Raw genomic sequence first — 22,727 nt, forward strand, 5'->3', positions numbered from 1 at the left:
TTTTCCTGTTTTCTTTTGCTTTATTTTCCTGTTTATACATAGTATGTGTAAACACACACGGGTTGTCTTGGTTTCAGAGGCTTCCTTGGCTATTTCATTCTTGCTAAGCTCCACGTGTATCAATGGAAATCCATGGGGTTGCTCCTCTCTCTTCTAAATGGATCTAAAAATAGAAACAGAGAGAGGTCTGTGAAATGCCACTAAACAAATTAACTGATTTTTTTTTTCTTTTCATCTTCTCCATGAAGAATCAAACTAGCGGTAATTAGAAGCCAAAGCCTGTGCCAGTAACAAGATGGGTATTAATAGGGTGCTGGCAAATTTAAAAGACATAAATATAAGCTTGGGACCTGAGTTTTCTGAATGATTTATTCAAAGGTAAAAGCAGCAGCAGCCTGAGCTTGTCTCTGCTGGGAAGAAGGAAAACTTCTGCACAGAAGCCCCGTTGCTTTGAAAGGCTTTGCAGTGCCTGCAAGTTTTGTTTAAAAAGCACACACTGGGATTTTTAACATCATCCATATTTCTTTCTTTCTCGCTCTCTAACTTTCTGCTCAACAATTAAGTGCTTGTGCTGCAGACTGAGAAAGCCGCAGAGCTGCCTTGGCCCGGAGCTGGAGACGTCATGGATTCCTGAGTGTGAAGCTTGCAGGAAAGCCCTCAGTTTGGGAGATGGCGGCCATCCAGGAGTTTCCATGGCACTGGGATAAACAGGAGGAAACAGTGAGGGAATCCCGTTATTTTACAGCATTCAAAGACTATAAACACTCGGAGCAGGGAAGGAAGTGGCCTTTCCCTCTCTAGTAACCCTCATCTCAGAGCAGAGAACTGACTTCACTTCAGGAACAAGCTCAGCCCAGTTCGGATCCCTCTTTGCACCTCCAAACACTTACGGAGGAGGCGAGCAAGAGGGGTTCCCTCTGTCTGGGCGGCATTGGTTGAACATGGTTTAAAGAAGACTTTTTTTTCTTTTTTCTTTTTTTTTTTTTTTCCCCTGCTATTGATTTTTTTTTTTTTTTAATTTTTATTTTTAAATTCCTGATGCAGAGAGAAACTGCCTGCAGGCTGGTACATTACCACCACATCATGAGGTCTATGGATCAAGGTAGGGTCTTACTCGGGTGCTGCGTGTCTGTGTGCTGTGTGCGTGCCCTCCCGTGCCTTTCCCTTTCCCAGGGCCGTGTGGGGGTCTCCCCGTGGACCAGGTGCCTCCTGCGGGTTTTCGGCTCGCACGGCCGGGTGGGCAGGAGGGCTCTTGGGGCGACAAGGTCCCTCGGGGCAGGGACGGGACTGGGTTTGGGTTTGGGTTTGGGTTTGGGTTTGGGTTTGATTCGAAGCGTGCTCCGTGAAGGCGCTGCAAAGCTGCCTGGAGAACCCTCCTTTAAACCTCAGCCAGAGGGACTCCTCTTGCGAGCCAGCACCCGAGGAGCTCGCTGACACCCCCCCGGGCCGCTTAACCCTTCCGCCCCTGCCCCCGGCCGCAGCTCCGGGCACCGCCGGCGGCTTCCCCGGCACCGCCGGGCTCGGGCCGGGGCTTGCGCGGGGCTTGCGCGGGGGGTGCCCGCGGCTGCCCCCGGCCTCGGAGCCCCCCAGGGGGGGAGCAGCGGGGCCGGGGGGTGGGGGGCTCGGTGCCCCCGCTCCTCCCGGCCCCCCTGCGGGTGGCGGTGCCGGTGGATGCAGGAGTTAAGCGCGGCGAGAGGCGGAGCCGCCCCCGCCGCCAGCGCTCGGTGCGCGCCCCCTGCGCGGGGCGCAACTTTGCGCTGCGCCCCGGGGCCGAGCCGGCAGCCCGCGGAGGTGGCCCCTGGCCGCTGTCCCTCGTCCCCTGTCCCTTTCCTAGAGCCTGGCGCCGCCTAGGAGGGGCTGCGGCATCCTCCGCGGGGTCCCCCCCATCCCATCCCCGCGGTTGGGGCAGGGCGCGGCCCCGCGGAAGGGTGCAAGGGGTAATGGGGTTATGGGGTATGGGGTTATGGGGTAATGGGACAGGGCTGCGGGGAGGGGGGGCTCTCGGGGAGCGGCTCCAAGCGGAGGATGCTCCGCGCTGGGAAAGCCCTCCCCGGGGAAAAGCACCGCTGGGGAGGCCGGGGGGTGGGGGGATGAAGATTGGGGGGGCCCCACGCTGCTCCCCCCGCTCCCGCAGCCACCGAGCCGCAGGGGGGTCAGCGCAGGTGAGTGGCGATTTTCAAACAGCGGCGGGCTGCCGGCCCGCGGAGCTGTGCCGAGAGAGAGGGGGGTGGGAGGTGTGTGTGTGGGGGGGGGACGGGGCCGTTTTTCCACGGCCTCGCTCCATTTTAGGTCCCTCCCGGCCCGCTCCCGCCCCTGGCCGCCAGCGCTGGCCCTGCCGCCGGCCGCTGAGTCAGAGCCGCAGGCTCGGGCGCTGCCGGGGCCGGCGGAGGGGATGCTCGGGCTACCGGGTAGGAGGCGTTTGAAGGGCTCTTAGCAGCGGCTGGTTTATTTTCTCCTGCCTTAGCGAGCTTCCCCAGGCACCTGCCAAAACACACTCGTTAACGCGTACGCCCAAAAGGGCTCATCCGAGCACTCGCTAGCGCCAATGGAAAGACTCCGACCGGCTTTGCACCGCCTTAGGATCAGGCCATCGCCTTGCCTCCTGCTCCTCGGCTTCCTCCAGCCACAACTCCCTCTCTCCTGAGCACCTCAGCTGCTCTTAGTCACTCTCACAACACCACAGAGAAGTTATTTTGCTGCAGAGAAAGCAGGAAGGGGGAAGACAGGAGACTTCTTGCTCTTCTGGGTGTTGTCAAGGTCACACTCTCACCTCCTGTAGGGTGGTGGTGTACCAAAGCACAGGGCAGCGCTCTGATGGCACCTACCAGGATTTCTTCCGTTATTATGCATCCCCGCTTTCCCCAGGCGCGGATGTTCCCCAGAGCCCTGCAGTCACTGACCAAAAAGAAAAGCACTGATTTTTTTTCCAGATCAAATATTTGAGACCACAGTAGCCAGACAAGCAGTGCAGTCAGCTACACAACACAGCCTGGAGACGCTCCAGAAAGAATATGCTCCTGGGCCCAGGCGTGTGTTTTTCCCTTAGGCAAAATGCTTGCTTCTGTCCGTGGCACAGCAGTGATGGGAATGCAGTCTGACAGCAACTCGCCTTCATGTCCTGCTCCCAGTCTGTCCGCAGAGAAATAGCTGCATGAAACTGCTAGGAGTGAATAGCACGTGGTGCTATCAGGCTCTGTGTTTGGGAGGATTTCTGCACCCACAGCACAGTGCAGGAGTCTCATTAATGTAGGGTGTGTAAAATATAGGTTAATAATTGCGGGCTCTAGCCCTGTTTCATGATTAGAGCAGGTTCGGAATGGGGGATGAAGACTTTGCACAGCCTAATGCTGTTAGCAAAAGGATGCTTCAGCAGCTTTGCTCCCCTGTGCTGTGCTTCTGCAACAGTCAGCAGGATAGAGTAGACACAGCAGAGATTTTCATCAGGCAACCAAGTCCCTGTGTCATCCTGTCTTTCCACATTGCTCACTGCTCTGTCGCTCCAGGTAGCCCCTTTCTGTGGGTAAGCATGCACAGTGAGACAGTTACACCAGCTAGCAGTCAGTGAATCATTTCAGAGTCTCTTACAGGGCAGAAATCACATTCACAGATGGGACACTGACATAATTGGAGCACTCTTTTATAACATTCCAATAGATATTCTAACTGAAATGTTTCATCATTCATTTTTTGGAAATAGCCTAGGATAATAATATCCTAGAGCTTCTTTTCCACTACTGGCTTAATCTATTTTTTTAAACTATGATATGTGCATTCCTTTGGTTTGCACAGCAGACTTCAGAACTTAATGGGAACACGGAGATATGAGCAAATTTTCCATTGTCCTTTCTTGCCAAACCACTTTAAGCCTAAAATTGGGGGGTAATATCTCTGACTCAACCTGACCCCAAAATTGAATAGTAGCGTGTGCATGTGTGTCTTTTAAAGGAAGTACCAGAATATTTCTCCCTGCTCTCTCTCTCTCTTTTTTTTTTTTTTTTCTTTAATAGCCCTCCCCACACTCCAGACTGAGCAACCAGTCACTCAGAGTCTGAGCTCATTTTAAAGACCTTGGATTAAGTCCATCTACAAGTTTTAGCTGCCTGTTAAATTTCTAATGCTTGCCACATACACCAGTAGAACTCTCAGATTTTTTAAAACAATATTGACTTGTATTTTCTCTGGGTTTTAGCTGCTAAATAGCGGTGCAGCATTTTTAATACGTTTCTCTCAACTTCTTTTTCTTTTAAAATGTTTAATACGAGGCTTTAAAATACAGTTTTACAGATCCAGTTACATTTCATGTGGTCCACATAATAATTAGCAGAGTCACCATATTTCTGAGAAGATTGTCTAAAGCTTCCTTCAGCTTGGAACATCGTCCACTCGCTTGCATAAGTGAAGTTATTGGTGTAGGAAATACAATGGAACAGTATAAGTAGAAACTGAAAATTGGAAATGAAAAATTAGATCTGCAGTGAATTTAAACACTGAGAAATACATGAAGCACTTTTTAAATCATAGTTTGTATTACACTAGAAAATACTCTCTTAGCTTTGTTTTTGAACTTCTCGTCCCCAAGTATCTAGGTAGTCCAGTATTCACATACTTTTAAAGTTTATTAAAGCAAAGCCCTGCCAAGGGCAAGCACCGATCCAACTATGTGGAAAAGGACTCCTTCCATTCTCCAGTTCCCTGAAATGGGAGCACAATGTATTTCCAGTTCTGCTCTGTGTAGAGGCTGCTGCAAGTATACGTGGCTGCAATTTTTGTTAATGCTGCCAAGGACAGATTTTGCTTAACTTCTTGAAACACCTTTCTGGCTGATGAAAACGGCTTTGCAGAAAGATAGGAGTTGATGCTGAGTCCCAGAGCCCTCATGTGGGTGCTACGGGCCCAAGCGGAGCTGTGAGCAAGGCTGGAGACTTGCGGCTGTGTTGCCTTCTGAGCAGTGAAAGGAGAAAACATGGAGCAGCCTTGCAGAAAGGAAGTGTTCCTGATATGGAAAAGACTGAGAATTAGGGAAAGCAGCTAGTATTTCCGGTCCTTGGACGCTGTATTCTAGCCTTTCTCTCCAGCCTTAATGGAAAACAAGCATTAGGAAGTGTTTGTCACATTGTTTGGGTTTTTCCTTTGATTTGGAGTGGCTGGGTGCCTTTTCTGAGTGCATGTATTGAGCAGAAGAGTCCATGCACTACTTAAGCCTAGTAGTTTTCCTGTATTTTCTCCGTTGCTAATTATTAATGACAGACTGAGGGCAGTATTTGTAAGTTATGTAGCTATAACAGCTACAACTTAAACAATTTATAATGTTCTATTCTCATTGTTGGCTCAAGAGCATGTTTTGAGTCTCAGCAAAACTTTGCTCAGTCCTTGGAGGTCTCCAAGAACTACAGCTGTCACTTGATCTGAATTCTGCAGCTGCTTGCACCTAGTAATGGTTTTCATGCATTTCTATTTATCCAGGTCTTTATTTTGTGGATTTGGACCACTTCTGTTCAAAATAACACATTGGTATGTTCCAAGGCAGCCCACAGGGTATAACATTATAACTCGCACCTCAGCGTACTCAAAGTCTGTGGAAACTGCAATTCCTGTATGATACAGCTCAGTGGGCATATGGGACCAATGTCCTCATGTGCCCCATGAGCTGCAGAAGGGAGCAGAGGAACGCAGTCAGTTGTGTGCCTGGTGGCTATTGCTCCTTGACATCTGTCAGGTTGTCTGCTGGGAGAAAAAAAAGAAAAAAGTTGAATCCTACAAGCTGAGCTAATTCCTACGTTTCTCTAACACTTCTCTCATTGCTGTCTTGTCACCCTAATTCCTCGCCAGTGTCAGAATTTATGATTCGATGAATTAGCAGTGAAGCTATTTCGAATGACATGGTCCTCTTGGAAAGCAGAAGGTACATTTTCCATTTGTGGAATATTACTAATTCTAGGAGTAGCTAAGGATAACTTTAAAACTTGACATTCTTAACGGATTGCAGGCAAGCTAGGAAATATAGGATGAAGGATCGGATAAAGATTTAGCAGAAGTTGGGGTCATTTCCCCATGCTCTCCTGCCAATCACCCATATCTTATTTAAAAAGGCCAATATTATCATTTACATATTTTCTTTTTGTGGCTAATATAAATGATGCTATCCAATCGTGCTCCATGTGTTGTTAGCTGGAAGAATGACAGCTCTCTTTAGTGCTAAGCCAAGATCAGCAAGTATATTTAGTTTTTCTAATGAATTTTAAATAGAAGGGCTAATGATAAAAGGCTAGTGCTCCAGCAAATGGTAAGCATCATTTTAGAACAGATATATAAATACACCAATTCAATATATTCTTTTCTTCAAATTTAAACAGTTCAGAAGGAATCAAGCCCTCAGACACAGCAGCACATGTTCCCTAAGGAGCCGGTACCCTGCCGTTCCCCATGCACGTTCCTGAGGGTAGGAGCTCAGCCCCATCTGCAGCTTCCTGGGGTGGCCTCATTTCTGAATCCCAGTAGCCAAGACCGCTAATCACCGGCTGCGCAGGCTTCCCGGTCTGTGCCCGGCGGCAGCAGAGCCCTGTCCCTGGCCGAACCAGTAAGAAACTACAGAGTGCGAGCGCCTCGTGTAGTATTAAGAAGCGCTGCAGCAGATGAGGTAGACTTAACTGTGGTCTCCAGCTCGACCACAGAGAGAGCACTGGATCCTTTCCAAAACAGGCTTCAGCAGTCCCCGCACCAGGCAAGCAACCACAGCGGGCCAGGAAGCAGCATCGTGTGGCACAAGGGGAGATGTACACAGCCTGTGGGCTCTTCACGCTGCTTGTCCACATGCGTGTGCACACACAAAGCTGCCTGCTGACCGTGTGGAAACCCAGCTAATTGCTGTTCCTGGCTGTTTTGGCAGGGAGCTCAGGAGAAAGTTCAAATAGCTTGGTCCTAGGAAGCTATTGTATTACTACGTATATTGTGCGTTCCCGAGAAAGAAATACTGTCCTTTTAGTCTCTGCTGAGTTAAAACCTGGCACTGACTGCAGTGAAATGGCTCGTTAAGCTGGTGGCTGTGAATGTGGACTGGTGGCTTTCCTTTCCCTGTTGAAATTGCTCTCCAGCAGTACATGTATAGACAGAACATACCAGCAGGGATCCCGGTATTTCCAGCTAACCATCTCCTGTAAATACCTTAGTAAAAACCCCAGCCCATCAGGTCTGCCGGATCGCCTGCCCTTTCTGGAAGTCTGCTATCCCTAACCCTTGCCACTTTCAGGTAAAGAATTAATGCCATAAAGGCCTGAATCCCGCCTGATTGCTCCCCAGCTGCCTTTATGCAGCCCCAAAAGCAGAGCCCTCGCAGTTACCCTCACTCTCCCTTCACACCAGAAAGCCTGGTGCAGTGTTCCCAGTCACCAATAGGTGCCTCTAAACACGTCCCAGTAGCTGCCGCTGGGCGACTGGCTGGTACAGGGCTTGCTGCGGGCTTCTGCAGCAGCTCAGCATAGTTGTTCTTGCACTCCAAACTGGCAAAGGATGGTAAAAAAATGCGATGAGAAGGTGATGATGTGGCTGGCCATATTAACGATGACAGTGGCAGGTTATAAGCCTCAACATAGAGACCCCAGTTGATGTGAGCTATGAAACAGACTTAGGCGAGTAGTTTAGGGTCAGATTTGTAGGCTTTTTAGGCTTAGCAAATAAAAACAAGTTGAAGTAAACACTAAAATACCTTTTTAATGATCTTGGTCTCTCTGCCTTTGCCTCCCTACCCTGTCTACAGACTAAGAGCTCTTTTCAAAGCCACAGACCCAGTGACAGCAATCTGTTCAGTAATAAAGGGAACCATACAAACAGGTAAGCGAAGGAACAGAGTCTTCTGACCACAGATGCTCTAAACACACAAATTTAGGATCTCCAGGTACCCACGAGTGAAGCCTGCTGGTAGCAGCAGCCGTCAGAGGGGCAGAGGGCTGTTGGCAGGAGGCGACCAGCCCCTGGAAGTGCCCCGGGCAGACCGATGAATGCAGCCAATGTGGCTTGGGTGGGCGAGGGGTACCTGGGGAAGCTGGCAGCACTGGTGCTGTGGTCAGCAGGGAAGGCGGTGAGGCCCACTGGGTGAAACGCTGTTTGTGAGCAAGGCAGGGAAGAACAGAGGCCTTGTGCATGACGGGCTTTGCGTTTTTAAAGGTGTTCTAGTGAAGGGAGGTCAGTCTCCTGCAGGAGATGCTCCCAGAAACCTGCGGGTGGCGAGGGGAAGGAGCACGTGGCTTGGGATGTGTGAAGCCTGCAGGAGGCAAGGGCAGCACCACCCGCAGCCCCTGCCAACCTCAGCAGGGACCCTTGGGGTAACAGGACAGGGAGCAGCTCGGGCACTGGGGGCTCCCCAGCACCGTGCGAGGCCGTTTCCCTGCTCTTCCCTCTCCCAGCTCTTCCCTTTTCCCTCTCCCTCCTCCTCCCCCAGCGGGGCCCCGCTCGGCCACCGGCACCCCGGCCGGGGCCACCCTTCCCCGGGGCCGGTGCGGTGCAGCCGGGCCGGGCTCCTCCTCCGCGGGGGCGGCCCCGGGCGGCAGGTGGCTGCTCGGGAGCAGGAAGCAGCCGCTGCTCATCTCGCCATCCCCTCGTGGGCCGCCGCAGGGCTTCCTCGCCCGCACCCCGCCGTCGGGGGCAGCCGCGCCGGCCTCTGCGCGACCCCTGCGAGAGTTTTTTTTTTTCCCTTTACTTTTTTTTTTTCTCCCCCTCTTTTATTTTTATTTTTTTTTCTCTTTTATTTCTTCCCCCTCTCATCCCCTGTAATTCTCTCCGCTCGCTGTTGAAGGCCACCTCCGGGGCTCCCCGCCGCCGCCGCCCGCCGGGCTCTGGCCGCGATGAGCGCCGCTGCCCGGGCTCCGCAGCCCGAGCCGCAGGAAGGGGGCTCCGGGCAAGGCCCCGGGCCGGCCCGGGATGGCAGCCCCCAGGAGGAGTTTGACTTCTCCATCCTCTTCGACTACGACTACCTGAAGCCGATCGAAGGTTGGTGAGGAGCCGGGCGCCGCCGCCTCGCCCCGACGGGGGCCGCCGCTGTCGGACCCAGCGGTCCCCGGGGACCGGCCCGGGGGGGAAAAGGAAGGGGCCGGGGCTGCTGCCGGCCCCTGCCCGCCTCGCCGAGCCCCCGGCCGGGCTGGCGGCTGGGTGCGGTGCCCCGCTGCCTCCTGCTGCCTCCTGCTGCCTCCTGCTGCCACCCGCTGAGGGATGCGGGGCCGCTCTGGACGCGCCCGTCCGGGCTGCAGCAAGCGGAGGTGCCTCGGTGGTGCCCGGGGTGGCCGGAGAGATGCTGGGACTCGCCTGGTAGTGACACAAAGTCCTGGGGCTGCGGGAAGGAGATGGAGAAGCGCCCGGCTCGGATGGTTGCCTTGTGGCCGTCCTCACGGCGGCAGAGGGTGCGCTGGGAGCTCCCTGCCCAGGAGGAGAGTTAGGGAGCTGGCGTGGCAGGGAGCTCTGCCGAGCTGGTTTTCAGTTTGGGTTCAGATGTCATAGACTTTGGTTAAACTGAAAAAAGAAAAGGTCTTTTTAAAAAAAGTGACAGGTTGTTCTCCTACTTTTCCGACTTCATGCAAGTCTGTGGTACTAAAAGTGTCGTGACAAGTGCTCCCTGACTTTCCAAATGATGATTCTGCCTGTTAGTGGTACTAAAAAGTGATACTTGCAGCTTCTTAAAATACAGATCTGTGTAAACCAGATGAAAGGGGCAGGACCCCGAGGAAAGCAGTGCTGGGATGTCATTTCTAAGACATGCTCGTTTTTGATTCTGCACAGTAGAGGTGGCATTTCGTTAGGGCATTTGAAGAAGATGCTGTGTTCTTAGGGGATGGTGCAGGTGAAGGAGACCCAATAGGCCTGAACTGTGGCATCATTAGCAAAATGGAGAGTAGTTGCTGAGTTTTAGTCTTTGTTTACATGTGCACATATAGAAACGTGCGCCAGCATGGCAGCTGAGTTAGGGTGGCTAGTGCCATCCAATGTCCAAAGCTGAAGTTTCTTTCAAGGATTAATGTAGATCAAACCATGCTGTAATAAACCCATGATGGGAAGAGGTCAGTGATTTTAATGAAAATACATTCACTTTCAGAGAAAGTTTCAGATACTATTCTTTTCACGTCTTTGCAATAGCGAGTACTGCTGTGAGGCCTTAGGTGGGAAGTTCCACAGAATATAGCAGTGCGTAGGTGGGGGGTAGAAAGTTTAATCTTCTCAACCGCATAAATGCAGAGCAGTGTACGCTTGTAGTAGAAGTAACTTCCTTCTTGAGCCTGCTTTCTCCACATTTGAATGACTGGAAACCATAATTAGTAGTAATTTTGTTTGTTCCAAAGATGGAAATCATTAGCATAAAAAAAAATCACAGCCATATATACTGGCATTGTAATCTGGAGAACATTCTCTCTTGCTTTGAAAAGGCACCAGCTTGAGTCTGTAAGCAATCCAGTATACATCCGTGACCTTTAATGTACAAAAGATTAAAGCGTGTTTACACGAGAACAGAAAATGTTCAAATGTTGAGGAAGGGCTTTATCCACATGCTGGTGGTAAATGATGCTTGTTGTTCATGTGAGATTCTGGCCTCAGATGAACTGCAGTTAGGAAAACAAGTCCCTTTCAGTGGAGGATTCAAAATGGAACCAAAACCATAGGAGTGTCTGAGCGAGGATCCCCGTATTTGAGTCTGGTTCCTATGTTCAAAGCCTGTTTGAAAGAGGCTCTGGTTTCCTCAGTCTGGGCAGCTCCACCCACTGCTCATGACAAGACCTATAATAACAAATCTCTGCAAACATGCTAAAAGTAATTAAAAAAATAGTTAATGAAACAAATAGAAATCCAGGGCTCTAGAAATGGATTGGTATGAAAGTTTATTCATGATAAACGATTTTTTAAAAGGTTGTGATTTGACAGTATCTACCTAAGCTTGTGTTTTAAAAGTAGGATCTATATCACAACTTGTTGCCATGGAAATGCCAGAAATATTCTTACTGAAAGCAGTTGGCATTCAGGAGTGCTTATGTGTGCCTGAGACAACAGGAACATGGACTGCTATAAAAGCAACAGAGGAAAAAAGGGTAAATAAAAACCCTACGGTCAATATTATTAATATTAGATATTCCTCTTTAAGCCAACCATTTCCATAAGCAGGAGTGTTGTACACAGTGCCATTTTCCATGTGCCTTTTACTTTCACCCTTACTGGCCAGACTTTAATTAGCTATCTTCTCCTTGGTATTTTCAAACCAGACATGTCTGCCTTTAGCAGGCTGAACTCCAAGAAGTGCCCAGGTGAATGGCTTTGGGAATTGTGCAAAGTGGGTGTCCTGGCTGCTAGGCTGAAGTCATGGTTTCGCTTGGGTGTGGAAGATGCTTACTGCCCTTTTAAACTATGTGTTAGATTCATGCCCTTCAAAGAGACACGTGGAGGCATTGCTAGTGGTACCCCAAGTTTTATCTAATTTCAAATTTGAAAGGTGCTGAATATCTTTGTTTCTCAGAGGAGACTGACAGAAAGTAGTTGCACCTGTTGAACCTCCCAGCAAGGTTACAACTCCTCTGCGAGAGGAATGGCAGACTCTAAATGAGAATTTGAACTAGCTCCTGCAAATAGGATTCCCTGATGAACATGTTCTGACAAATGTTTTGAATGTTATTCCTTACTAATTCCATAATCTCTCTCCACTATGAGAGACAAAAAAATGGAAAGCCAGATCTCTGCTCTGCTTTTGCAGGTCAGTTCTTGTATTTTTGTTCTGTGTTTACCATGGGATGATTGTTCCACCGATAGATAGCACTAGCACATCTTTTTTTTGATACTTGAGGTTAACCCTTCTGAGAAGCGATCCTCTGAGTGGAGTTCTGAAACTTAAAATTCAAACAAAACCCATCTTTTAATAAGATTCCAGACAAATCCTGCCCTACGACAACAGGTGAGCCTGGCAGTCAGAAGGAGGATTTGCTCATAGACTCAAGCCTTTGCTGTAGCTCAGCAGCCTTTACATTGCATCTTGCAATAAGAATCTTAAAGCAAATGGCTATGTATATATATTATAGAGAGGGGAAACAGGGAGTACCTGTAAATATTAATATTCTTTTAAGTGCTGACTTATAGGTAGATAGACTCATAGAGACATTGCTACCTCTTGTAGTTGTTAAACGCTGTATAATTTGCCTCATTCCTCCTTTTTCTCCCCACTACAAAGCTATTAAAAGGGGAAAAATGCTTGCAGCTCAGTGCTGGTAACTGCCTCGGTAACACAGGACGCAGTGTTCAGCAGCAGCCGTACAGTAAGGAAACAAATATGCACATGTAACAGAGAATACCAGATTTCACTCAGGAAACCAACTTTCACTTTGAGCTTCCAGGCAGCTAGAGTAAATATCAGAATACCCAGCTTTTGAAAAATGCAAAAAAGCTCCGGACTCGTCATGAAATGATAATAAGTAATTAAAAATTTTTAGGACTGTCTTACTTATGCAAATAAGTAACTCAATTTAAATTACAGCAAATGGGTGTGAGGTCAAATCCAAGCTTCTTCCCTGCGTTCCCTTGGCTGCCTTGTCCTGCACACGGCTATCTTTAGCTTTTCTTAGATGATGATTTGTATGAACCCATTGTGGAATGCAGTTGCTCTGGTGATCTGTTATTCCCTAATTTCATGCTAATTGGCAAGGTCACATTTGGCTGACTGAATGGCTTTGAAGTTGCTGCCTTGTTTAACAAACAGCACAGGGTGGGCCGCTGCAAACACATGTGTGCACGCACTGGTGTGCGTCGGGCCAGACTGGGGAAATCTCCTGGGCCCAGCAGGCCTCAGTACAGGTTTTCCTCTTTCAGAGGTGTGTGAAAAGTTAAATCCTTTGAAACTTAAATCCATTGATCTTTTTCACCTGTGTTTTAGCTCTTCGTGGTAATTGCTTGCAATGTGAGCACCTGGGGAGGTGGCCCAGCCACCAGATGGTTAGTTGAGCTGCCTGCAGCATTCGTGTGTCTATAGGAGCTGGTGTGCTGTTTATTTATAACGTGGTAGTGTACAGAGTTCTGCTTCCATTTCCTATTGTGAGAAGAGGAAAGATCATCTTGTGAACTTTTAACTGAATAAAGACTGAGGAACAAAGCGGGTAATAAAGAGCTGTCAGCTTGGATGCGATCCCTCCCGCAGGGCTTGGAGGTAGGCCGTCGCTAGCCGTGAGGCTTGGGTACCAGGGGGGAGTGGTGGAGTAGGTCTGCTGACAGTCTGCGCTGACGCTGACTGAGGATGTGGGGAGGCACCGGTGCTGTTTGGATGTGAAGTTCTCTTTCTTTTAACTCCCTTTCAAGCAAGAAGGATATTTTGTTAGTGAATCAGAGAATGAGTCAGCAGTGAAAGCTAAGGCTAAGAGACTGAGCAGTGCCCAAGTGAAGGGAGGTGGGGAAGCCCTGTGGTGACAGGGGCAGAAAGAGGGGTGTCAGGGGAGCTGTGCTGCTCTGGGTCGCTCCCTGAGATGTCTGTCCAGCTGCGGTCAGAAAAAGCAGTGGAGAGGGCCGTCCTTCACAGAAAGAGCTCTGTCTGTGTGCTGGGGTGCAGGAATAGATGAATCCTTGAAGGTGGCACAACACTGGGAGCAAAGCCGTGCTGCCTGGAGTTCCACACAGGTTGCAAAGATACTTCAGTTCTTGCAGAACATGTGTGCTAGGTCTATTGATCATAATGGTCCTATTGTATGGGGATGCAATGGCCCCTCGCCTCCTCAGGGTGCCCTGCGGGGGGCTCTCCTCTGCTCCTGCCACCCTAACCAAGCTCATGGGGGCAGCTTTTCCTCCCCGCGCTGAGGAGAAGCACCCATGGGATACGCTGCCATGCCTGGGGCTGCTCCACATTCAGGCTGGTGCCTGTGAATGCAGAGGGAAAGCAGGAGGGGAACAACTTTCCCTGACCCTCCCGTCTCCTGATGTTGTTTGGAAAAACAAACTCCCGTGGCGCTTGCATGGGGAAGTGGGATGTTGGCTTGCGTCCTCCCCTTCCCTGAGTGGATCCTGGGCACATCGGCAGTGAGCTGAGCAGCCAGTCCTGCTCCTGCTGAATCATGAGCCAAAACTGCTGCTGCTGTCAGTGGAAGAGCCGTTTATTTCAGGAACGCAGCACTCGCTGCTTCACCCAAGCGCCCCTTCTCCCTCCCCCGTGAAGTCAGAGTGTTGCCCTGTAGCATCACAGGCGTTTCTGCAGCAACAGACTGTGACGCCACAGGCGTGGGCAACAGCGCCTGGGACAGTGATTTCATTGTAGCTCTGAAACTACGCAGGCCCGGGAGATCTCCCAAAAAAACCCTCAAGCCCTGGGTCCTGCTGAAGCCAGGCCGATGCGTCAGGGCCCGGCAGCGTCTCCAGGCCGCACGGAGCCGCCCCCGCCCCGAGCCCAGGGGCTCCCTGACCTGACGCGGGCCAAGCCGCACTTGTCTGCAGCACTCCCCACGTCCCAGCGCTGCCACCCGCTTTATCAATAATTCAACGTGTGTGTGTGTTTAGTGGGGGGGAAGCTAAATATTTTTGTTCTGAGGAAGGCTGTGGGTGTTGTCTGCTTGGCAAAGGGTGCCTGCCTGGCTCGCTCCCGGCTAGCGAGGGGTGAGCAATCCCAGCTTGCGTGGCCTGTGAAGCGCTTTGGAGTGCTCTGGGAAGAATGCTGCATGAAGGCACGGTCGTGTTGCAGCTTGCTGTTGTGCCGAAATATTGTCATTAATATCTGGAGCACGGATCCTCTTGGAGGGTGGATAGCCAGGATGAAAGTGCTTGTATTGAAAGTGCTTAATAACACAGTGTTTCAGGGAAAAGGAAAGAAAAATAATATAAATAATCGAAAGCCTGTTTTTAATGAGCAAAATGGGGGGTGTATGTGTTTGTTATTCATAAAACCTTAAAAATTACACATGCACATATAAATATCTTGTTGCTGTCCCCCTATCCCCTCGACACAAATCTGAACATACTGGCTTCATTGCGTGACATACGTTGTGAGGACCTGTTATTCTTTCCCTCTTGTATGTGTACCTGGCAGCTAATGGCACAGATAGTAAGATTTAACGTGTGCGGTGGGGGCAGCTATTACAGCAGTCTGTTGAATGGGGAACTGAAACGGCCGCCTGTTCCTTGATGTGAAGCTGTTCAGCCTGGAGAGCTTTTATGCGATTACTGATCACTGTGTGAATCCTGTCTCGACTCTTGATGTCAATCTTTGCTCTGTTTGGTGCTGATTTTGCTCGCTTGCATCAATTTGAATCTGAATGATTCTTCTGAAAGCAGTGGGAGCGATGTTTTGTGCGACTGCGAGAAGGCGTGTTGCTCTGTTGAGCCCTAAGGAGGGATGAGTTTAATTCACAGTGAATCATAGCACCAATATCTAGGCATGATGTGACAGAATATGAGTGATGTGAGTGGCACGTGAATTCCTGTGAATGCCAAAGCTCTGATATCTGAGATAATGGTGCTAAAAAATGTTCAGCTCAAAATTCAGTTACTCATTGCTGTTTTCCCTATTCCCCAAGCAGCTACGTGCTGGGATTAAAAGCCAGAGGGAACCTTAAGGACTCTGCAAGCTGGACTCTTCCAGTTGTCTCTGATCCTGTCACATAGAAATTCTGTGTGTTGGTTTGTTTGGTTGGCAGGCTGGTGTTGTCCAATAAACACTAAAGTTCAGCATTTCCTGCTAAATTTTTCTTTAAGTGGAGTTTTCTCCAGGTTTTGCAAAACTTTCAGCACAAAAAGTAGTAGTAGCAGTCCATGCTGAGACTCTGTCTTCATTTACACAATCTTAAAGCTGAGTTAATTTTAAGAAAAAATCCCTAATGGAGCTAATGACTAGGGAAATGCTGCCACTTTGGAGGAGAAAAACAGGTTCATAATCAAAAAGTAAAGATGGCTTTGAACTTCTCACTACAGACCAATCTGTGGTGGATTTTGCTTTCACACTGAGGGATTTAAAACTGAAAGATACCAGAAAACCCCTGAAATTGAATGATAGTCTCTGTGTAGAAATTTCGCTACGGCCTTTTGCTGCTCTTGCAAAAAGTACGGTTGGCTCCTACCTGGCTTTATGTACAATGGTATTGCTCAGAGGAAATGCTGTCTTATGTAGGACTTAGAGAAAATGTTGGAACCAAAAAGCTCTTTGACTGTGACACATACTGATCTGTGCCCAAGGGTGAACAGATAAAGCAAATTAATCTCAAATCGTGCTGTTTCAAATATTTCCTGCTGGATACATTAAAGTCTTTAAAACCATAAAATTCCTGGTGATATCCTGCATGTTCTTGTGTAATGACAAGTATTATTCAGCTCCCAGGCTAGGGAAACTACTGGAGCTGATGTTCATCGAGGAGTCTGTCCCAGGGATACCTGGCATGACTTGCTCTCAGATGCCCCTGGTATTAAGCACCCGATGGGGTGCTGGGATGAGATCTGAGCTGGGCTCAGCAATGCTGGTGGGAATCCTGCTCTGGCCTAGAAGCATCCCTATGCTCTGCAGTCTGGGGACAGTTTGCGAAATGGAGAATCTCTAAGAATTGAGAATTTCTGTACCAGCAGTGAGGGTTCCACTGAACACTTACGTGTTTTTCTGTACTTTATAATCCTCCTCTGAGCTGAATTAGAAAGTGATTGCCTGTAAAAATGGGATTGGATTCTTTCTATATCTTTCTTTTTTAACAAACCTTTGTGAATGTGTTTTCTGATCATCTGGTGCTTTTTTATGTGAAACCTGTTACTAAGACTTGTTGATGTGGTATGGAGCCAAACAAATCTTCACACAGAATTGACTTTATAATGCTGAGCTTGAACTCAGCATTGGTTTCATGAAACCTTTTTTGGCTGGGCTTTACTTTTCACCAAAAGCTGTTCCTTAACCTTTTGGTTTTATATAGATCTATTTGAAAGTGGTTTCATGATGTGATGGTCTCACTCCAGCTTGTAGCTGACAAAAATTGACTGGCATCACAACATTTCAGTTGATGCTAATGGATGGAGTTGGCAAAATGAATAGGAAGGCCCGTGTCTAAATGGGCAGAGAGGCTGATGTGCTGCCTACCCTTCCAGGTGACCCCTCTAGCTCAGGTAGTGGGAGCCCAACAGGGCAGTGTGGAGGAGTTTGCAGTGCTTCTGTCCATGCTGCATCTGCTCTGAGCACTTGAGCTTCCCTGGCTGTTAATCCAGTACTTTTCACAAGCATTAATTGCAGTTAAAATAATTAAACAAATATTTACCTAATATCAGATCACAATCAGTTTATAAATATGCATATTTTAATCCATGATTGCTCAGCTTCTGTAATAATATTTATAGCCTTAAAGAGACCCTTCTTTTTCCAGAAGAACCGACTCCACATAAAACCAACAGCCCACCCTCTGGAGTTGCATACGCTCATGATGTCTTGGACTGTGGCCTCAAGCCATGCCCCCTGCCTTTTTCTAGCCTTTCTGCAGATCCCATGGGCAGATATGGACAGCCAGATAGCATAGGGACAACACCTACAAACCCTGCCAACGCTGCAGGGGCCTCTGCTCCGAGCCCTAGGATTGAAATTACTCCATATCCTGAACTGATTCATTCAGGGGGTCCCTACCGCAGCAGAGACACAGATGTTCTTTTGGTAGAACATCAGCCAAACTCAGCTACTGCTAGCCCGAGGGTTACCCTGCCTGTCCCTGGCTTTGAGGGCTACAGAGAACCACTGTGTTTGAGCCCAGCTAGTAGCGGCTCCTCTGCAAGTTTCATTTCAGAGACAAATTTATCTCCTTGCACATCACCATGTGTTTCACCAAATAATGGTCCTAGTGATGACCTTTGTCCGCAGTTTCAAAACATCCATACTCATTATTCTCCTAGAACCTCTCCAATAATGTCACCACGAACAAGCATCACGGAGGAAACCTGCTTGGGACAACATTCACCATCACCCCGTCCCAACTCAAGGTCTTCGTCACCAGGTGCAAAACGGAGGTACTCTTGCACTGAGCTCTACAATACTCAGCTGCCTTCCACTTCTCCACGACAGTCAAGGACCCCATCTCCACAATCATCTCCTCGCATCCCACTGAGGGAAGACAGCTCTTCAGTTACTTACACGCAGTTGCCCACCGCTTCTATTTCCATGGATGCTATGAACACCCTCCCTACAGATCCTTCCTGTGGTGTTCCCACGAAAATTTGGAAAACCAGCCCTGACCCTTCGTCCATGCCTTCCCACAAAAACAGCATTCCATGTCACGTCTTTCAGACTGTTGACTTCCACGGGCCTTGCGAGCAGGAGGACAGGAGAAACTCAGCCCCAGAATCGATTTTGTTGGTTCCTCCATCCTGGACAAAACAACTGATGCCAGCAATTCCTATCTGCAGGTATGTAATGCTTCTTGTGGTTGGGTATTTTCTCATGGTATGATGTCCTATCTTGTGCATGAGGATCCCTAAGGAGCGTTCCCCTGGGCCAGATCCTGCTGCAGAGCAAAGCTAAGTGCGTGGGGACAGCCCTGGTTCATGTGAGCCCAATCCCTCTGTGAGGTGAGTGGTCTGGGTTTGGAAGAAACATCGCCGAAGTGTTTCATTGGTACCACGTCACGCAAAAAATTCATATCAGTTTGCCAAACTTTGTATAAAGAGCAGATTCCAAACAGCCTTTGACAAAGGTTAAATGTTCTAATTCCATCCAGCTACTTTTAAAGAGAATGGTTCGGTTGCTTTTCTAAATTCCGCAAATGTCTTGCTTACAAATTTCCATCAAGGATAAAAAATACTTCAAATATTTCCCAAGTCAGAATGGAGCATGCTGCTCCAAGTCAGACCGAACACTCATTCCACTCCAAGTGACTTGGTGTTTGTTAATTAATTTGTCGTCTAACCAAAATCTCAGTCACTTGCATGTCTCTCATCAATTCCCTCTGTTATCTGGCACTGGCAGCACCCAGCAGGGCATCAGTTTGGACCCTGTTTGTTGTGTGTCGGCCAGAATGGCAATTTCCAAATTTGTTACTCCACTTTGAGTCGCATCTGGGATCCTGTCAGCTGTGCCATCCCTCGTGTCAGCATGGTTGTCCCCATGCTGGGTTTACCCCGTACTGCTCCGAACGTGGGAAACACAAATTGCAAGAGGAAGAAGAAGTCACATAGATTGTGTCTTTCTGTGACTTGTTAGATCAGTCCTGGCAGCAGTTTATACTCACAAAGTTGGAGTTGGTTAACAGAATCACAGAATTTTCTAGGTTGGAAGAGACCTCAAGGTCATCGAGTCCAACCTCTGACCTAACGCTAACAGTCCCCACTAAACCATTTCCCTAAGCTCTACATCTAAACGTCTTTTAAAGACCTCCAGGGATGGTGACTCCACCACTTCCCTGGGCAGCCTGTTCCAGTGCCTCACAACCCTTTCAGTGAAGAAGTTCTTCCTAACATCTAACCTAAAACTCCCCTGGCTCAACTTAAGCCCATTCCCCCTCGTCCTGTCACCAGGCACGTGGGAGAACAGGCCAACCCCCACCTCGCTACAGCCTCCCTTGAGGTACCTAAAAAGAGCGATAAGGTCGCCCCTGAGCCTCCTCTTCTCCAGGCTGAACAAGCCCAGCTCCCTCAGCCGCTCCTCGTAGGACTTGTTCTCCAGGCCCCTCACCAGCTTTGTCGCCCTTCTCTGCACCCGCTCAAGCACCTCGATGTCCTTCTTGTAGCGAGGGGCCCAAAACTGAACACAGTACTCGAGGTGCGGCCTCACCAGAGCTGAGTACAGGGGGACGATCACCTCCCTAGCCCTGCTGGCCACACTGTTCCTGATAAAAGCCAGGATGCCGTTGGCCTTCTTGGCCACCTGAGCACACTGCTGGCTCATATTCAGCCGACTATCCACCATCACTCCCAGGTCCTTCTCTGCCTGGCAGCTCTCCAACCACTCATCTCCCAGCCTCTAGCTCTGCTTGGGGTTATTGCGCCCCAGGTGCAGGACCTGGCACTTGGCCTTGTTGACCTTCATGCAGTTGACCTTCATGCAGTTGAACTTCATGCAGTTAAAATGCAGTGCAAGCTCAAATTGTATGTTTGATTGTATTGATCTCATGTGGTAAGCTCTTGTGCATTTTGATAACAGGAGAACTATTATCAGGAAAGACTATTTTGCACTTTATTCTTCTGCATCTTATTAATTGTGAAAATCATACAGTGTTACTAACTTACACAACTGGCAAGTAATGGCAAATGGAGATAATTTTTCAATGTACACTACCCATGTTCAAAACTCAAGGCACTCATCAAAGTTAGGTAAAAGAGGGGGATCTTTGAAATAATGCAACTGCTACAGATATCTCTATTTAAGATCATGGAGGTGTCATGCTTCTGCCAGGAGATGGGCCCACAGAAATTACTGTGTTTGTCCTGAATTCCATCTAGGTTTGTAATCAAGCATGAGCAGGACAGCATGCGGTCACTGAAATTAATAACAAACTCCCGAGTGTGTCAGCAGGAGCAGCCCAGTGGGGTTCTTGGAGGACAAACAGCTCAGGGCTTTGGGAAATAAAGTGCTGAAAGGCTTCAGCTTGTCTGGTCTCTCTCTGCCCAGTTTGCCCGTCCAGTCGCTCCCACCCCTCGAGTGGCCTCTCTCCAGCCAGTCTGGCTCCTACGAGCTGCGGATCGAAGTCCAGCCCAAGCCTCACCACCGTGCGCACTATGAGACGGAGGGGAGCCGAGGGGCAGTCAAGGCACCAACCGGAGGCCATCCTGTCGTCCAGGTAAGGGTCTGGAGATTACCTGCATGGAGAAAAAAATGGGGCTGGCTTTATTTTTGAATGTCTTGCTAGGGGCTTTTCCCCTGAAACAGGGAGCATGTGTTTGTAGTAGTAGGCGTGCATAAAATGTCTGAAGTGGAATGGTGATAAATTTCTAGAAGTTTGGAAAGTTGGTTTGGATTGGCTTGTGAAAGCTCAGAAACTGAGCAAAAGTATTTGCTATCTTTTCTGGGATAGATGTTAAAAGTCCTGTGACCCAGCTCTGTCATAAGGTGTCCGGTATTCCAGTGTCCCTGTATTCCACCTGAACCCTTTTTATCTTGAGAACAGACTCTTCCCTCCCTGCAGCAGGGAGGTGCTATTGGTATTCCTGGCTGTATCGAACTTCAGCTCCTCTCCAGTCCATACAATCAATTTGTATGAGACTCATACAAGTTCCCTTGAAGTTTAAAGGAAGGCAAAGCTGCCCTCTGGCTGTAGGGCCTTCCCATTTAAATGTAGGTCAGAGAACTTGACCTGTGTGGGATCCAAGCACTCAGCACATCCATTTCAATCCTTTCCTGTTTTTATGTCACTTGCTGATGTTGTGTCCCACCTTGCATGCTGTTCTGCTCATCCTCTGTGGTAACGCTGCCTTCTTTTTGTCCTGGATGTGTGTCACCAATAGGAAATTGCACTATCTGTAGCTGTCATGCGATAAGGAGGTAGGAGGGCAACAAACGATGTAGCAGTGGGGATGAGTTCAAGAAAAAGTTTGGCCTCTATAAGGCTGTGACTGCAGAGAGGATGTGTTTACTGACTGTAACTCTACAGAGAAAGGGTGAATGAGTTTAAGCAGGAACTCCCTCCTGAATTGGGCTGATGTCAGTATAGAAACAAAATTTTATCTTTCTGAGGTATCACCTATACTGCTACTAGAAGTTCAGTTCTGGTCCTAGCTATGCTTGTGAGAAGGGAACTCTCGCTACTGAAATCAGTGAACAGAATGCAAGCTGACAGGCTGGAAGTGACAAAATTTGGCCCTCTGAGCTGATTCATTATTCTGCTGAAGAGGGTAAAGGGGCTTTTCCTTCACCATGCAAAGTCCTAGGTACAACAATGGCTGAGTAGCCTAACGGTAGCCCTTTGGGGCCACATCAGGTTTTTTACTCATTTCCTCCTAATTTCAGACAGTGCCATTCCGGAAGGAAAGCCAAGCTTTTGGCCAGGGTTGCAAGGTGTTAATGTGATATTGCTGGTAATATTGCTGGTAATGATGTATAGCAACTGTCTGGATCAGCTACAGCTTTCAATAAGCAAAGTCAGGGTGCATCCTACAGATGTTCCTATCACACTCATGACTTTCTATGGGAAGCCTGAGAAAGGAAAATGCTGAAGTTTATGCTCAGTTTTAAGCGTGTGGTCAATACCAGTAATTTCACTGGTTTGATTTGTGTTTAACTTCAAAGGTTAAATATTACACTGCAGGCTCATCCCCTTTTAAAATCAAGCCATTAATTGTTAAATCAATGAATTTGTTTATTTCTGTTGAGCTGGACTTGCATATATGGACTGGATACTTGAGTAAAGGGTGCAGGATAATAAATAGTAATCACATTTGCCGTAACTTAATATATGCAGTTTTTTTAGTCCATAAATCTGACAAACCCACCACAGTGTGTTGGGAACATGAACTGTATGTCCAATCAGCACTTTCTCATTTCTCAGTTTGCTCACATATAACATAATTTACCTTCCCAATGTGTTCCTATCAAACGGATGTTTATTACAGTGAATGAGTATCTTGTCACATGGGGAAATAAGTGTTTTGTTTCCTTCCTGTAATCAATGTCCATCAAAAAGGGATTTATGTTTTCTGTTGGAGGTAGGAGCTGATATTCCTAGTTTTATCACAATTTGCCATCCAGCTTAAAGATCTTAAACCGTAAATACAAAGATCCTTGTTAAAGTCTCCCAAGCAGATGTGCCTCTGCACAGCTGTGCCTGCATGTGGGGGGAATATGGACAGTT

At 48.4% G+C, this 22,727-nt stretch overlaps 1 protein-coding gene across 6 annotated transcripts in view; it reads left to right on the forward strand.

The window, feature by feature from the left end:
• Positions 1 to 830: 830 nt before the first annotated feature.
• The window catches only part of NFATC2 (nuclear factor of activated T cells 2), a 99,044-nt gene continuing 77,147 nt past the window's right edge, over positions 831 to 22,727 (forward strand). For 3 of the 6 annotated variants that reach the window (XM_082773409.1, XM_082773407.1, XM_082773412.1), the window contains exons 1-3: positions 8,324 to 8,982; positions 17,325 to 18,351; positions 20,552 to 20,720. In XM_082773409.1, the coding sequence (XP_082629535.1) occupies positions 8,838 to 8,982; positions 17,325 to 18,351; positions 20,552 to 20,720 (1,341 nt within the window). In that variant the 5' untranslated portion in view covers positions 8,324 to 8,837. Of the gene's footprint in view, positions 1,103 to 1,800; positions 1,938 to 8,323; positions 8,983 to 17,324; positions 18,352 to 20,551; positions 20,721 to 22,727 lie in introns of those variants that run through there. The other 3 variants (XM_082773410.1, XM_082773411.1, XM_082773408.1) reach the window with 3 other exon arrangements.

This window comes from Aythya marila (genome assembly GCF_965140915.1).
Source record: "Aythya marila genome assembly, chromosome: 16".
Lineage (NCBI taxonomy): Eukaryota > Metazoa > Chordata > Aves > Anseriformes > Anatidae > Aythya > Aythya marila.